The following is a 16,920-nucleotide window of genomic DNA, read 5'->3' on the forward strand; positions in this document are numbered from 1 at the left end:
GCTGGGTCAGAAGTGGGCTTTCATTAAATATTTGCTGTTGTACTGTCTGGCATCTACAAGAGACAGACGAGGGCTCCTGCTCTCAGTGGGTTGACAACTTGGTTGGTTTTCTTTGGAAGATTCAGAGCAGCATCAAAGCCAAAAAAAACTTGGTGCTGTGCCAGACACACTTTGCCATTTCAAAAGTGAAATGTCTGAACCACACGCTAGGATAGGCCTCCCCAGGTGACCACCACCTGTGTGGTCTACAGAGTGAGTTCAAGGCCAGCTGAGGCAAGTTAGGAAGCCTGGCTCAGAATGAAAAGGTAATGTGGGTGCTGGGCCTATCACTCAGTGGTAGACTCTGGGTTCAACTCTCAGTGTCACATAAAAAAAAAAAAAAAAAAAAAGGTAGAAGCTCATCCTGTCCCCTGACATGCTGTGAGGGCAGTATGGACGAACATCATGTGCTATGCGAAGCACTCTAAGCAAGGATTTGTGAGGCAGAGAAATTCTTTATTGCCACAGGAAGCAAGTGCACTCATCTCTTCAACAGTTTTAAGAATCACAAAAATGCAGAATTCACACAATAAAGAATAACACAGACTTAGGGAGAAACGGTCCCTTGGGTTATATTGGCTGTAATACTGAGGTAACCAATTGACCTTATTCAGTGGAAATATCTTAAACGAAATGAAAAAAAAAAAAAAAACCAACACTAGTTATAACATCTAATTTATGTATACCATTCAAATAAAAATATATATTATTTGCTTTAATTATAGCAAGTTACACATTAGTGTTCACAAGATAAAAACTGTATTCTACTGAAAACGTGTGTGTGTGTCTGTGTGTGTGTGTGTGTGCTTCTTCTTTATCTGTAAGCTTGGAAGTCAGAAAGTATGCTACTTAAGGAGACTTTCTTTTGGATTTAAAAATGCAGGTTCTAAGTCCAGGAGAGACAGATGTCTGCTGGATGACTACTGCATCTTTTAAAACTTGCAAGTTAAAATCTACAAACTTGAACTGTAAGACATAGTATTTATTTATTTTTTTTAAAAAAAGGACCACAAAATTTCTCGAAATGGATTATGGAACACAGGAAACGGTTCATGAAAGTACAGGGATATTATCCAGTGCTGTGGCTAATATTAAAAACTGAACATTCTATTTCATGGTATCGCACTAACTCTACACACAGTGGACAGTGAGACCACAGTAATCAACCTCACGGTAGCAACAGAGGCACATGGTCCCTAAGATACTTTTTAGTGGGCAAGATGCTGTGGTCCAATAGAAACATTTAGGAAGGAAAAAGCCTTGTAATGATCGAAAAGCTGTTTACTGGTGTTTCTACTGTAAAACTCTTCTACAGATCGAATTGAAAAGTGATTACCTATGTGATTAGAACCTATGGTGCAGACATCTCACCTAACATCTGGCCAACAGATTTCAGTGTAACAGATTAGGAACTCATATCGATGACAGCATGACCTAAAGCCGAACTATAAACAAGACACACACTCCATGTCCACTCACCACATATCATCTTTATCACATTTAGGGCTAACTTACTATGCCTTAATTTGTTTAACATATTCTGAAATATCAATGTTTAAGTCAAGGCTTTGACACATTAGTCCATTTATTTCAAGTCCTCTGTCCAACCTTTGTTACATCTTGAGCAGCTGTCATAAATGTAGCCTACCTCATCTTGGGAATGTTACTCCAATTTTTAATTTGTGCATTGATGAAACCAATGAAAGTGATATTATTTAGTGACAACTATGTATTTCCTATTATCAAAATCAATGTTACCAAGTATTAAGCACGCAGCCTTCTCCATGGTGTAAACTGTGTGTTTATCTTCCATCTTTCTCCAGTCTCCTTGCCAATAACTACATTGCCCAGGCTTTCTTTCTATGACTGCAAAAGTTCTAAATGCTGACACATAACATTTATGGTAAATACACGTAAGTTGACAACAAAATTTCAAGTAAAATGAATGGTATCCACATCTATTAGACCGCAAGGTATCAACACCTAGATTTGCTTCTATAAATTACAAAGACACGTTGTACATTCTTAAATAGTGAATGTCTACGATATTGAGCCTTTCCACACAAGCAACTCACACAGGAAGGTAACTGGTCAGTGCGTGTTACACTGCAATGCTCTTCTGATTCCCTCTTCTGTGGTTGTTGCTTTGTCCTGGTGTCCACAGACTATGTGAGTTCTTATGCTTTGGCTATTGTCTGTGAGCTGAATGAGGCAACACTGGTTATTAAGGCTTAATCTATGATGGAGCATTATCCTTGAATCTGGTGCCACTTCCAGAGAACAGGAGGAGAATCTCAGCTATCTTGAGTCTTCAGGCTCTGTTTTAATAACTTTCTTTTCCAAGGTGAATGCAGAATGAGGATAGTCTTTTAAAATCCCAAGGCTCTCTGCATAAAACAAAACCAGAAAGAGTTTGGAATTTGAAGTCAGTAGACTACAAACTCAAGTTATTAAACCTCAAACTTCCTAGCAAACATTATAACTATTCATAATTATGAAATTCCAGATGGAATTTTATTTAGAGTTGTTAAAAGCACGGGTTCTGGCTGAACATGGTAGTGTATGTATTTCCAAGACTCCAGGAGGCTGAGGCAGGAGGACTGCTTCAAGTTCTAGGTCAACCTGGGCTATGTGCAGAGTACCCAGCCAGCCTGGGCCACTCAACAAGAGCCTGTTTCATGAAAAACAAACAAAAATAAAGACAGATAAACAAAAACAAAACCCACAGTTTTATTTAGACCCCAACTGCACCAACTGCTAGGTATAAACTAACTGAGGTAAGTTACACAGGTGACCTTTGTCACCATAAGATGAGGAGAGTATAGAAATAGAATAGAATGAGCCATAAGGGCAAAATACACATGAATCAGCAGATCTTTCTAAATGTATTTTATGTGTGTTGGTGTTTTGCCTGCATGAAGGTGTTAGAACCCTGAAGGTAGAATAACAGGCAGTGATGAGCTGCCATGTGGATGCTAGGAACTGAACTCAGGTCCTCTAAAAGGAGTCTATGCTCTTAATTACTGAGTCATCTCTACAACCTCCAGATAAATCTTTCCAAAAATGCTTAGTTCACTGTGTTAAGTATATAGAATCAAACTGGTCCTTTACATACAAATGTTAATAGCTAAAATATTTACCATTAAAATGAGACAGAAATACATCTTCAATTTTAAATATAAAACAAAAAGTTCCTCTAAAAGTTTCTGAAAGTTCCTCTAGCCATGGCATTCAAAATTGGGGTAAGTGGGAATAAAGGTTACTTTCATACATAACGGTTCTGTGGAGTTTTATGAATAGTTATTTCAACAATACATGTATTGTATTTTACATACATGCAAACATATAACCATTGCAACACACACATACATGCACACGTACACGCACGCACACACAAACACACACACACCTTGAAAGGGTTGTAGAAAGGGTACCAATGCTCCTAGCTTGAATGTAGGTGGTTCAATACATGTAGGCACCCTCTCTATACAAAAAGGGATTTAAAATTGCACTGAGGAGTAAGAAAACAGCCACAAGACTTTAATTCTTACCAGACATACAACCCAAACTTTCTTGTTTACAAGAACCCTGTGAGGTATCCACTTTACAGATGCATCTATGAAAAGCAGGGATTTCTTGGTCTTTTCTAGGCTCTTGCTACATGGAAACTGTGTTATTTCTACTCATTTTTTTTTTAAAGAAAGTATTTCTCAATGGACTGACACTGGGTACTTATCAACCACAGTGTCCAGGACAGGCCTCATGTTCTTGAGTCACTGGCTAACATGAATTGAATTCCATGCGGTTTTTTGTTCTGTATGTGGGGTCTGGAGGAATGCTTTTGTTCTGCTTTATTCTTTTCTTTTTTTAAAGATTTATTTATTTTATGTATGTGAGTACACTGTTCTGTTAGTTGTGAGCCACCATGTAGTTGCTGAGAATTGAACTCAGGGCCCCTGAAAGAGCAGTTAGTGCTTTAACCGCTGAGCTATCTCTCCAGCCCTATTTTTTTTTTTTTTTTTTTAAAGATAAGTGAGTAATGAGGTAGGGGCATCTGGGGGAAGCTGTGGGAGGAGAGAAGTATGATCAAAGTATATTGTGTAAAACTCTCAAAAAAAATTAACTAAAATTAAATCTTAAAAAAAAGCCAAAACTCTTCCTTAGGAATTATTTTGTTCTGTTCTATGTAAAATCCCAGCTTAACTAAATCAGCAGCCAAACCGAGTGTGTCTCCAGGGTGAGACAAATATGACCAATGTAATTGCACTATTTCTTTTACATAAATTTTTCAAAGCAATCTGGGTTTGTAGGGAGCACGTGAGGATTTTAAGAACTTTATAGACGAGGTTGCTTTTACATGTTGCTTAAGATATGAGACCAATTTACTGTAATTTTAGGGTAATTTTATCCTCAACTTCTTTTGACAGTCAGTGTGAAACAGTGGCTGAATGGTCAAGGTACAGAACGCTATTCAGGACATCAACCTTTTTAGCATCTGCTCCTAGGAGGATGAACATAAAGACACAGACCCTTTGGATAAACTTCAGAGTAGATCCTCAATCAACCATCAACTGTAAAGACAGGTTCCTCTCTACTTAATACGCAAACCCAGCGAACTGTCTAATCTCAGCTTCCCCATCTATAAAATCAGCGACTGTGACCAAGTGATTCTTAAAGTTACTTTTTTACTCAAAGACTGAATGATACCAGAGTCTCCTCACTGGTGCTGGTGTCCACTATCTAATGCTGTCTGATTCATTTAACTAAAGTACACAAATGTGCTTATCATTTCAGACACCCGTGAACCTCTCTGCACAAAATGTCAGGTTCTGGTACTCATGGCTCTCTTAGCACGAGGGCAGCCACACAGCACGCTTGTGACACATCACAACACTGTCAGGAAAGGAAAGCCAGTCCAACTCAGCCCAACCATTCAGCTAAACCTAATTACAGGTCAAAATCTAGAGCTAGTCCAATCGTCTTAGCCTTTACATCTCTTCCCTGTCAGTCCTTGTAATATTATAATCTCAAAGAGGCTGGCTAATACTTTGGCAATGAATAATTTCCAAGGGGGAACTGACAAGTTACACGGTTCAGTGGGGCCAGAAGCTGGAGAACAGAGCTAAGGGAATGCTGTTCAGGTTTTCTCTGGTTGCAGACTGTGTTCTTACCTGATGAGTGGGACTTCGCATCACTAGAGTAAAGCCTACTCAGCTCCCCCTCCATCACAAAATGATGGGGCTGTCTGTTCTGCACACTAGGAATCCGAAGATTCAAAGGCCTTTCTCCTAATGAAAGAAAAGAAAGAAAAAGAAAACAAAGTAACATTTTCAACAGTCCCTGTGTTTTTTGTTCTTTGGCTTCTGTTTGATTTTATAGATAAACATTCACAAGTCGCCAGAACACACCTTCCTGAGAATGAGAAGAATCAAGAGGCTTTGCAGCACTTACAACAGCCAGGAATCGACATTTAAAGTATTAACTTAGGAGGAAAATGGCAAGTCATTAATGTTAGCACCTGCCGTATACAAACTGTTGGGGTATACTTAAGAGCTAGGATGAACAAAACAAGAGATGGACATTTCTAGAAGCCCTCTAACACTGAGTCAACACAGCTCCTCTGTAAGACATTTTCCTTAATAACCATATACTATAACCATATACTATGGCATACCACTAACTAACCACACATTTAATAGTAGAGAGACAGATAATGCTTCAGGCCAATTATAATTTTGTTTTTTTTTTTAAAAAAACATAATCCATGAAAAAAAATAATTAGTACAAATACTGTAAGATGCTTTATACATTATATTATCTGTTACAGCAAATTATTACCCCACAGTAAGTTATCCTAGTGTCATGAAATAATCACCATCAAATTGTTCATAATTGTCTTTGTTTATATGTTAATTCTTAGCCACTCAGAAGGGTCAGAGAAGCTAAAGAAGACCTCAGCTAAAACGTTTCTGTCAAGTGTTAGAAAAAAAATCTTTGTTTTACTCTGGTGTTGTGATAGAATGTGACATTTCTTTTCACGGCTAGAGAATGCTTACTAACAAGGTATTCTTATTTGGATGGGAAAAAAAAATCTTTGCCAATACACATCAGACAGGATTAACATCCATGACATATAAAGGAGTGCAGACATCAGTCAAAAAACCTCTAACCTTCCAATTAATAACTGAACTAATGAAATGGCAAGGTGATTCTGCAAAGAGGAAATATACATGCTCCCTGATTATCTGGCTCAACATCTTCAGCTACGGTGTAAATGGAAATTAAAATGAAAATTCTGCATCACTTCAGTTGGAGCAAGCAAGTGCCAGAGAGGACACAGGGCAAGAAATCACTACTCACTGCTGGTGACAGTGACCACAGGTACAGCCACCTTGGAAACCAGTATGGAGGGGTCACAAAAAACTAAAAGCAACCTCCATGTAACCCAGCTCTACCATGCCTGCATACATGCCTGCAGTGTTCTGGAAACCCCACAACACATCTGCATAGCACTGCACTCCTCAACCGCTAAGATATCATCAGGCCCAGATGTCCACCAGCAGAAGAGCGGATAAGGAACATAAGGTACAGGTGCACGGGGGAGTTTTACTCAGACAGAGAGAAAAGTGAAATGATAACACTCAAAGGGAAGCAGATGGAATGGGAATCATATATCACATTAAGTGAAGTAAGCTCAACTGACAGACAAACTCCATAGTTACTTTTGTACATTGAACCTAGAATTGAACCTAGATACATGTGTGTGTGTGTGTGTGTGTGAGAGAGAGAGAGAGAGAGAGAGACAGACAGAGAGAGAGACAGAGAGAGACAGAGAGAGAGTGTGTGACAGAGAGGGAGACACACAGAGAGAAAGACAGAGAGACAGACAGACAGACAGAGACATAGAGAGGGACAGAGAGGGAGACAGAGAGAGAGAGAGAGGGAGATGAAACCAGAAGGGGGATATAGGAAGAAGGGATTTTAGGGGAGGGTAAAGGAAGAGAGGGTAATACGGTATGTGTTACAAGACAGGGGCTGTTGGAGAAAGGAAGGTAAGGCACAAAATGCCACATCAAAACCTACTACTCTGAATGAACTTAAATAATTTTTAAAAAGTTGGACTCTTACTTGGTAAAATAAGTTACTGACAATACTAAGCACTTGCTAGAAAGTAAGTAGTACATAAAATAAGACACTATGGAGCTATTGTTTTCCTTCAGTATACTATTTACTGATGTTTGAAGCTACAGGACCGATTTACAGGTTTACATGCCATTTCTTTCCTCTTGAAGCTAAGCTGTGCATAAGCAAGGATGTCTTTTGCACTGCTATGCCTTTTGGGCTTGGAGGCATGCCTGGCATATGGAAAACACCTCAAAAAAATCTTTTTAATGAGTGGATGACAATGACATGGGATTTTCCATGCTGAAGACATGAGAAAAGCCAAAGAACTTTCAGAGTAGTAAAAACACTCATGACTCAGCTTTCTAACACAGATTTGTGTCAGGAAAAAAATATACATTTTAGACAAATTGATTTTTGAAATTTAAAGAAAAATGTTTCGACCATTTTGAAAAGATGAAGGTGTACCTCAGTGGAAGGCCCTAGGTTCAATCCTGGCACCACAAGGAAACAGATGCTGTCAGTAAAGAAGCATCTTTGGTGGAATCTGTTTCTTTGGGGAAATGGGCTGTATAGTCTCATCCCTGTCCTGACCAAGCCTCTACAAGACACATATGCAAACTATAGTATAGGAATAATAAAAATTTAAGGATTTTTAGAAATTAAAATATACAAGATACAGAATGAATACTTTTCTTTGAAAAGGGACAAGTGAAAATAGATTTTCACAGATACAATCCCTTCAAAACATCAAGCTTTCAGCCTCATCTGTTTCCCCCCATTTGTCTTTGAAAGGCACGTGGCTCTGAAGGCCAGTCACTGCAGAGGCACACCTTGCCCATCGGAGCCATCAGAAGGCAGGCCGCCATCAGGGCTCTGTTCTCCGGAGCTCTGCCTGTAGAGCCCGGCCGTGAGTCTCCGCTCCTGCTGCAGCCTCTCATAGCCGGCCTGGGCACACAGGAGCTCCATCTGCTTCGCCATCCCCTTTTCAGCCTGTTAGTAAGTAAAGCAAAAGTAAAAGCAGTAACTACAGCATTCTAGATTTCTTAATGGCCTAAAGTGGCCGATTTGAGACACCAGCAAATGCACTTAGTATTTATTAAAATGAGCTCATACTTCTTGTGGTATGATTGCCTCCATGAGCATGAATGAATGTTTGTGTCATGTAAGATACCAGGTTTGCTCAGGTTTCTTTTCAGTCCCATAAGGAGAATTCTATATAAACTTAAAGCCAATATAACCTTCACTTTGTTTCCCAAGGTTCTGAGTCCTTTAAAGGATTTCCCTTCTTTCTAAAAAAAAAAAAAAAAGAAGAAGAAGAAGAAGAAAAAGCACCCGAGAGCACCAGCAACATCTGCTGTGAACTGCTTTGAGCACAGGGTGAAATCCTGGCATTCTATTTTCGGATTTGACACCACCCAGATTCTGCTATGATGACAGCCTGTTTGGAGGAGAAAAGGTGTAAAATGCTTGTCTAGAAGAACAAGACAAACACACCTCCCACCAAAATTAAACAATGCAAATTATGCAGAGACGCATGCATCCCTGGCAGCGGGGATCGAGGATCGCAGTCCCAGAGTGAAGCATCATTTCCCAACCAAGCACAGCTGGACATGACGAAGACAGAAGGCTGGCGTGTGGCATATGAAGTCACCTCTGCATGCGTTTCAAAAGCTCCTTCTCCATGTTCTGCTCTGAATTACTTGCATGTGATATTCAAAGCAGTGTATCTATGACATTTGCCAATGGAGTAATAGTCAAAATGCAGATATGATTCATTATCATGTTATATAAAAGTACTATAAGAATGCCACTATATAAAACTGGTTACAAAAGTCATGCTTCACCATTTTAAAAATCAATAGATGGAACACATAATGGATTCAAAAAAAATAGGAGAAATGCCCTTACTACTTTTCTAAACGTGTACAAACCAGATCAAAGGTAACGATAAGTTCATTTCAACCAGTTAACTGAGGACATTTCAACAGGCCGTTCTGGGAGAGAAAAACAGTAGCAAGTTTGGGCAATACTAAATGGAGGATCTGCAAACAGGTCTGCAGTTCTGTCTGAGAGGGGCATTCACACACGGACTTTGGAAATGTACATTTCTGAGCATATACATATTAAAAATTTACTACAATTTTGGGGTAGGAGGATGGCACTGCAGAACACAGTACTGGCTGCATAAGCTTGAGAAACCAAGTTCAAACCCCAGCCCCAACATGAAGAGCTGAGCTGAGAGGTATGTGCTGTGACCCCAGCAGTAGGGAGGCAGATCCAGGTGGGTCCCTGGGGCTCTGCAGCTAGCTAGCAGAACAAACAAGAACAGGGCCAATGAGAGCCCTGTCTCAAAAAAAAAAAAAAAAAAATCAAGGTGGGTGGACCCTGAGGAACAACACCCAAGGCTTTCGTCTGGCCTCTATAAACAGGTGCACACGTGCACTCATACCAGCACCCTTGTGCACCCACAGAGCATGCACCACCTCACATATACACAGAAATTAATAAAATTATCCAAAGCTACACACTAATTTAACAAATCTTCAGTAATGCTTTAAATGGGGTAAGAGTTGCAATGTTCACAATATGTTACTGAGATTTTGTGCTATTTTACCTAGGAGATGTACCAAAATGGCTGTTTTCCCTGATACTTAAAGAATGTGTCACTCCCTACAGAACTACAGAGAATAAGTAACATCTTATCAGATTTTGTTCATGAACCAAATGAAACCAAGATGTTCCTACCATCATACAGACAAAGCTGAGGAGCAGAAGACATTTAACAATCAGATACAAACTCAATTCTCACAAACCTCAAGCGGAAGCTAGCTGAAGCACCCACCTACCCCCAACCTGCAGCTATCCCCATGACAGGCCACGGCACGTGCGTTACCTGTGAACTGAGACCTGCAAGCTCCTCACTCTTGGCTCTGGCCTGCTGGAAGAGTGTTGGCACAGCTTCCTGGAAGTCTGGAAATCCGTCCTGTGGGGGCAGATCATAAGGCATGGATATTTAGACTTTGTTACCACACAAAGCAAAAAAAAAAAAAAAAAAAAAAAAAAAAAAAAAAAAACCACTCTACCCTGAGTAGTAAGTAATCTGAGGTCTTCAGGTAGAATATTGCATTTTAGTCTTTTAGGCCACTGGGCCTTATTTTCTACAGTAAAACTACAAACAAACAAGACGGGAAATCCAATCATCTCCAGTACCAGGAGGAGCAAGCAGACTTGTGATCCCAGAGACGACAAGAGTCCTAACCAGCACACTACCTCAACCACACACGAACATAGCCTGCCACACTCATCTGCTCACCCACTCAAACAGCTCACATACTCACCCTCTCCCATGCTCACCCCCTCCCTGCTCACCCCCTCCCATGCTGACCTGCTCCCACCAGACACTCAGACTTCTAGTTTTATGAAAGGCACTGAAGCGTTTCCATGAAAATAGCATTTTTTAAAATAGTTTTGACTATCCAGTACAAAAAACATCAAGAGGCAGAGCCCTCCACCAGGAAGCCACCTTTGCTGTCTTCTAAGATTGTTGCAGTGGTCCTCAGCCTTCCTAATGCTGCCACCCTTTAATACAGTTCCTCATGTGACCCCCCAACCATACAATTATGCTGTTGATACTTCATACAACTGTCATTTTGCTATGGTTATGAAGCCTAGAAAGTATGTGACATGCAGGATAGCCGACCCCGTGAAAGGGTCATTTTACTCCCAAAGGGTTCCTGACCCACAGGTTAAGAACCAATGGTTAAAGGCTTTGCTTGCATGATTTACATGCTTCATCCAGTGTCACTTTCTCTGCTGGGACTGGGAACTTCTGGGCTTTTCAAAATATTTCTTAATTATTTTTGTTTTGAAATACAGAAATGAATATATTACAGTTGCATAAGCTTGTGTATTATCCTCTGGTTTATATGTGACAGTTGTACAAGCTCCTGTAGTACCATGGTACTTTCCTAAAGTCCAAAAGGGAGTTAGTTTAGAAATTCAGTAAATAGCCATATTGACACCTTTTTATTATTTGTTTGTAATCTGTTTGGTAAAGACCTAAGAAAAAAATTAAATTGCTACCCAATTTAAATTTCCCAGTACTGTCCATGAGTCCCCTTTGTCAAGAGGGGCCTACAATGACCTACAGTACCTGTCCTCCCGAGTTAGTCTCTTTGGGGAAAAAGGGGTAAAGACAATAGAATCTTTCTGAGCTGCTGAAAGGACCAACTGGGAAAAGATGATGAGATTATGAATTTATCACGTCACAGCTGCAAAGTGAGAACAATATTATATACAACGTGCGTGGAATACAACGACACGGAGCACGCCACTTATGGAGAAGGGCTTTTGGAGGGCATTCCATGCCTGGGCAACCATCATTTGCATCAGTCCCCTTCCTATGCTGTTGGGAGCCGACTTTTAGCAGAAAGTGGCTAGAAAGCAGCTATCCACATGCTAGCCACGCCTCCAAGGCTTACATCATATCCACGTGCCTACAAGGGGCGCGGCAAAAGTGTATAAATACCCCAGATTTCCCTTCAATAAAGGACTAAAGACTTGAGACTTGAGCAGAACCTCTGTCTTGTCTCCATTCCTTGCGTCTCTTCTCCTTATCCCCACTCTCTCTCTCTCTAGACCCTGACCCGAAGACTTGAGTGGCTGTTTGACGCTGGGCAGTGGTGGCTTAAGCCTTTAACTCCAGCCTTTGAAAGGCCAAGCCAGGCAGAGCAGAGCAGGCCGCAACATAGTAACTATTCAGACATTGTTAAGTCTTTTGTCTCAAGCCAGGTAGAGCATAGCCCGTTGCAACACTATGCATCTGAGGGAACCTACCCACCATTAATTTTAAGTTCTTTTTTACCTGCTTGTTTGCTGTTACATAAAAGGCTGATATATATAGATATCTACAGGCAACTATGATGGCTTGAGTAAGGAAGGCTGAAGGGAAGGCTCCTGGGGTCTCCTTACAGAAACCTTCATTACCAATGCAGCTTTCCCTTTGTAGGATAAGCTACCTGCTTTTAACACAGGGTTATCAATTAAAAAACAAAAATACCTATTATAGTAATATAATAGAAAAAGATCTGGTGATACAAAAAAATGATTTATTTTGTTTGGGATATAAGATATTGGCTCAAAACAGTCTCCCATTATAATCTTTATGTATCATGCTTTTAAATATTTAATCTACAAAATCAAGTTCCTAAATAACATCTAATTATCTACTTTAAATTAAAAAATTTTACAGTTTTGAGATGGTCTCATTTTATAGCCCAGGCTGGTTCAGGTTGTAGCTCAGGTTGGCCTTGAACTCCCAACCTTTCTGCCTTGACTCCCTAGGGCTGGGATTAAAGGCACTACAACCATAATTATCTGTTGTTTGAAGTCAGACATGAAACAACATGATTGGCAGTAAAAAGTAAATAACTCTGACACTGTGAGACAGCTTCATGTACCTTCATATCCAACTGTACTGAGGATTGAAGACGCTGGCCTTTCTAGCTCCTACACTGCTATACAGGACTGTATAGCCTGTAATCAGTGGGTGAGCTAGAGTCAACTTTATATAAGAGCATGAAAAGTATACCATTCTCATGGTTATAACATTTTCTTCTAAGATTTTGTTTTTACTCCTACGACTCCAGCCTCCACTTGAGCAAACCTTCCTTTAAGTATAGTAGACTTGGGTCAAGCATCAAGGACATTGCCCAGCAGTACCCTTGCTGGCTTTCAGAAGCCCAAACTGTACTGGTTCCTATTTCAAAGGCGTTTTCTACTTAACTCTCACAAACAATGCTTGTTTCCCCTGATCTACAGCTCCAAGTCTAAGCTCAACACATACAGCTATGTCTGAAATTTGACTATGAATGATAGCTATTTTTCATGAGAACTGACTACGTAATTTGTGCTGGGTTTGAAGTCTATTTATTCCTATCGCTAATCCTGAGTGCAGAACAGACCATTCTGTCCCTGGATATATACTGTCCCATTTATAAGAGGGACACTATAGCAACCGTGAGGCTGATTTATACCATCATTTTTAGGGAAACAAAAAAGTGCAAAGAAAATACTTACCTCAGTGCTTGGTACATATGAATTACCCACAAAAAATATTTCTCCCATTTAGACAGTTCAGCCCCAATGCCACCAGGTTTAATTAACATAAAACAGACCAGTAGAGGTAATTTACCCATTACTTTGTTATATAGAGGACAAGAACCTGTTTTAGGGTTCTTATACACAGTATAGCTCTCCAAGGATGAGTGGGGACTACATGCTTAAAACTCTAACCAGCAAGAAAATGCTGGGTGTACTGTAGGGTATATTTTGGTGAAAAGCACGGTAGGATTCTGAAAGCACTTGGGGATACAGTAGCAGCCAGGAAAGGCATGCTGCTGCAGCCTGACAAGCATTCCACAGAGGCCATCGATCAGAGACCTGGAACCCTGGGAAGGAGAGAGAGAGAGAGAGAGAGAGAGAGAGAGAGAGAGAGAGAGAGAGAGAGAGAGAGAGAGAGAAAACATGAAGCTAAAAGGAAGTTCTTCAGCAAAAGAAGCTTAGATAAAGGCCTGTGGGCAAAACCAATGGGCTGTACATCGCTGATCACAGTTAAAGTAAGGAGTACCTTAAGGAAGGGTCCAGAGAAGCTACACAGGCACAACCAGATTCTGTGGGGCCTTATACACAATGCTATGAAATTTAAACCTTACCTTAAACAATGTAAATATTCCCTTTATTTAAACGGTAAAGAGAAGCCACTGACACTCTCAGAGAAGACTGCCAGGCCAGATTTTAGAAAGGCTATACCAGACACAGCTAATACTTAGTTAATGTCTGTGGTGAAGACAGAGAACAGTGGCCTAGGAGTATGTTGGGGATACCCACTGCAATAAAGGCTACAGGGCCAGGCATAGATTACAAGGGGAACTAGAAAATGGATTGATGCAGGCAGAGACAGCTTTTCTAAGGGCTGCCATGACTTCCCTGTACATAAACCAGGTAAGTAGGTGTACTGACTTTGTACTGAAGAGTGAAGTCAGGGCTAGAGACTTATAGCAGCCATCAGCTCAACAGTATGTTGTTGAGTGGAGCTGCTGACAGAATCCCCAAATGCCCCAGTATCTTAAATACTGTTTGAAGAGGCATAGAGAGGGGGAAGGAGCTAGCCAGTCTTTTTGTGTTAGGACCAGATGTGTGGTCTCAGCAAGTCAACTGCATCATTTACAGCATTCCCAATTTTTCCATGGAGATTGCATCACCTGCTTTGCCTGCCCAGGGGAGATTTGTGAGTATTAAATGAACTATGCAGATGGCAAATCTTGTCATGAGTGCCTTCATGGTCAGGACTATTCAGCCATGAGAATATTGCAAAGCTGGAGAGGAGATCTTCAAACTCTGTACATGAAAGCTTGTTCCATGTTTATAATGAGAAACAAGGTATCTGGAATATCCAACAGAGAAACAACAGAGAGAACATCCCCAACATCAGTCTATTGGTAGAAGACTAGCTTGGCCTTTATTGTATTTGGTACAAGGCTAATTTTAGGTCTCTGTAGCCTTCCTTCTTTCTAGGCACCAGATGTACCATGCTATAGCAATTTATCTCCATGTCACATTGATGGCCACTGCCATTAATCACAGCGTTTCCTTGGTGACGAGACTCTCGGTCTCAGCAATGAGAAAATAAGATACATGTTTGGAGGCTGTTTGTGGCCTAGTTAGTCTCATCATCCCTTTGGTCTCCTCTCTCTCTTTCCCATCAAGCACCAGCAAGCTGTTCTAAAGCCGCTGTCCAGTTGTCTTGGAGCAATGCATGGTGGCAGATGTTCTTAACCCCACGTGTGCGTTTCCCCTTTCTCTAGTCACACTTTCTGTATGAATAGCAGATTGTACTGTTTCTGCTTTTCTGATCCAGAGAGAAGAGCCTACTTCAGACTCCACCAGCTTTCCTTTCATGAGCTTAGTCACAGTGTAGGTGGATATTCTGACCCTGCCTCTCACTCCCTGCTGTCCCAGAGCATCTGGTTGGCAGATGTTTCCTTTTTCTTGTTCAAACCCAGTTCTCGGACTTTCTGGTCTGTTAACAGATTTATTTCTTCCATCCAGCCGTGTCTGTACTCTCTACTCCACGGGGACAGAGTTGTCACCCCTCATGTCTGTCCTGTACTCTCTACTCCACGGGGACAGAGTTGTCACCCCTCATGTCTGTCCTCTTTCTAGCAATCTGGCAAATAAAGAAAACTAACAAGAAGAAGACACACGGTGCAGGGTCTATCTACACAGTCTCCCTCCCTAAGAAGCTCCTTATGACGGGCTGTTCCTGAAGGCAATGACTGTCCTTAAACCAGAAAGGAGGGTCACCAGCTGACTCTCCTGTTAACTGGTACTTTAAACCTTGAAGCAAAGACAAGACAGCCATGGATTCTGGCTCTTCATGCTCATGATGAACAGTGAAGCCATCTTGCCTGTCATAGGAAGACTATGAAGAGATTAGACTAACTTCTATGGATATCTTTCCAACATTCTCTTTATACTCATTCTAAACAGAAAGCTCTCTTTCATATTAATCTATTTTGTAGTGACCACTGTTAAACTTTCTACTCAAAACTTAAAGTTGTTTACCAGGTAGGTATCCTTACATTAGACAACAGTAACTGCCAGTGACTTCCTGAGAGACCACCAGTCCTACACACACCTTTTCCTTCACAACCACAGAGCAGAGGGAAGGTTCTGAGTCCAACGGAACTGTTCTATGCAGGTGAGGTGTTTTGTGGGCGCTCATTAGCACCCAGAAAGGTACTGTTGGGAGCTCAGATGTAAGCCATGGGCTGGAAACCCTGGCTCTGTCACTGGATAGCAACATGGCAACTCTGGGTCTTCCCCAGCTGTGGAATGGACATCATAAAGCATACACACGAAGGTTTGGGATAAATGCCTAGCAGGGGCTAGCACATAATAGAATGAATTACACAATCATCATTGTTATGAGTGTTCCACAGCTACACAGTCCCTAGTGAAAAATAAGAATAAAAACACAATTCATTCTTGGTTTAGCTAGAGGTGGGTTCTCTGCAGTTGTTCAACTCTGGAGAAGTGTTGGCAAGCCTGATTCACTGTTAAACAGACCTTGGAGAGGGGCTTTCCCCAGACCTGTCCACTTCCACATGGTTTCGCTAAGGCTCACCCATGCGGGAAGGCTCCCTGTGATTATCCTGTATACTTTAAACATTGAGGAAATCATGTTCAAAATCTCTATATATTTTAACATCTAACATACCTTGTAGAGTGGTATATCATTTAAGAACAAAAGATGTATTTTTTTATACAGTCTGTGTTCACACTTTAAAAATAAAACTTATTACAGCCATCCTTATGGGAGAACAATGTTGACTCAGGGGAGAAGAGTCAGGTGACCACGTAAGATTCACTGCGTCCTTACAGTGTGGATCTGGGAGACAGCCTTCAGCCACAGGAAGAGATCAGAGTGCCCTTGGACACGGCACTGCCTTACTCTGCATCCTAAGGCACTGACAACAGCACACAAAATTGTTTCCCTTTCTGCCGGACTGGGCATCACATTTTGTTGTTGTTCATTGCAAAAATATCCTGTTAAACATGGAAGCAAGTGAGCAACTCGGTCTGTGTGCTTACTGGCAGTTGGAGCAGACTTTGGAGCACGGGAGAGAAGTAGTCCTTGAAATAATTTCGGCCTGAGCAACTGGGCATCTGTCCTACATCTATTTTTATGTTACT

The 16,920-nt window shown here is 40.9% G+C and overlaps 1 protein-coding gene across 2 annotated transcripts in view; it reads right to left on the reverse strand.

The window, feature by feature from the left end:
* Positions 1-474: 474 nt before the first annotated feature.
* The window catches only part of Nab1 (NGFI-A binding protein 1), a 40,551-nt gene continuing 24,105 nt past the window's right edge, over positions 475-16,920 (reverse strand). The window contains exons 5-8 of one of the 2 annotated variants that reach the window (XM_034498166.2): positions 10,058-10,147; positions 7,995-8,154; positions 5,211-5,327; positions 475-2,426 (exon numbers count right to left, since the gene is read on the reverse strand). In XM_034498166.2, coding sequence (XP_034354057.1) covers positions 2,338-2,426; positions 5,211-5,327; positions 7,995-8,154; positions 10,058-10,147 — 456 coding nt within the window. In that variant the 3' untranslated portion in view covers positions 475-2,337. The remainder of the gene's footprint in view (positions 2,427-5,210; positions 5,328-7,994; positions 8,155-10,057; positions 10,148-16,920) is intronic. The other variant, XM_076931929.1, reaches the window with a different exon arrangement.

The sequence above is a fragment of the Arvicanthis niloticus genome, chromosome 3 (assembly GCF_011762505.2).
Source record: "Arvicanthis niloticus isolate mArvNil1 chromosome 3, mArvNil1.pat.X, whole genome shotgun sequence".
Lineage (NCBI taxonomy): Eukaryota > Metazoa > Chordata > Mammalia > Rodentia > Muridae > Arvicanthis > Arvicanthis niloticus.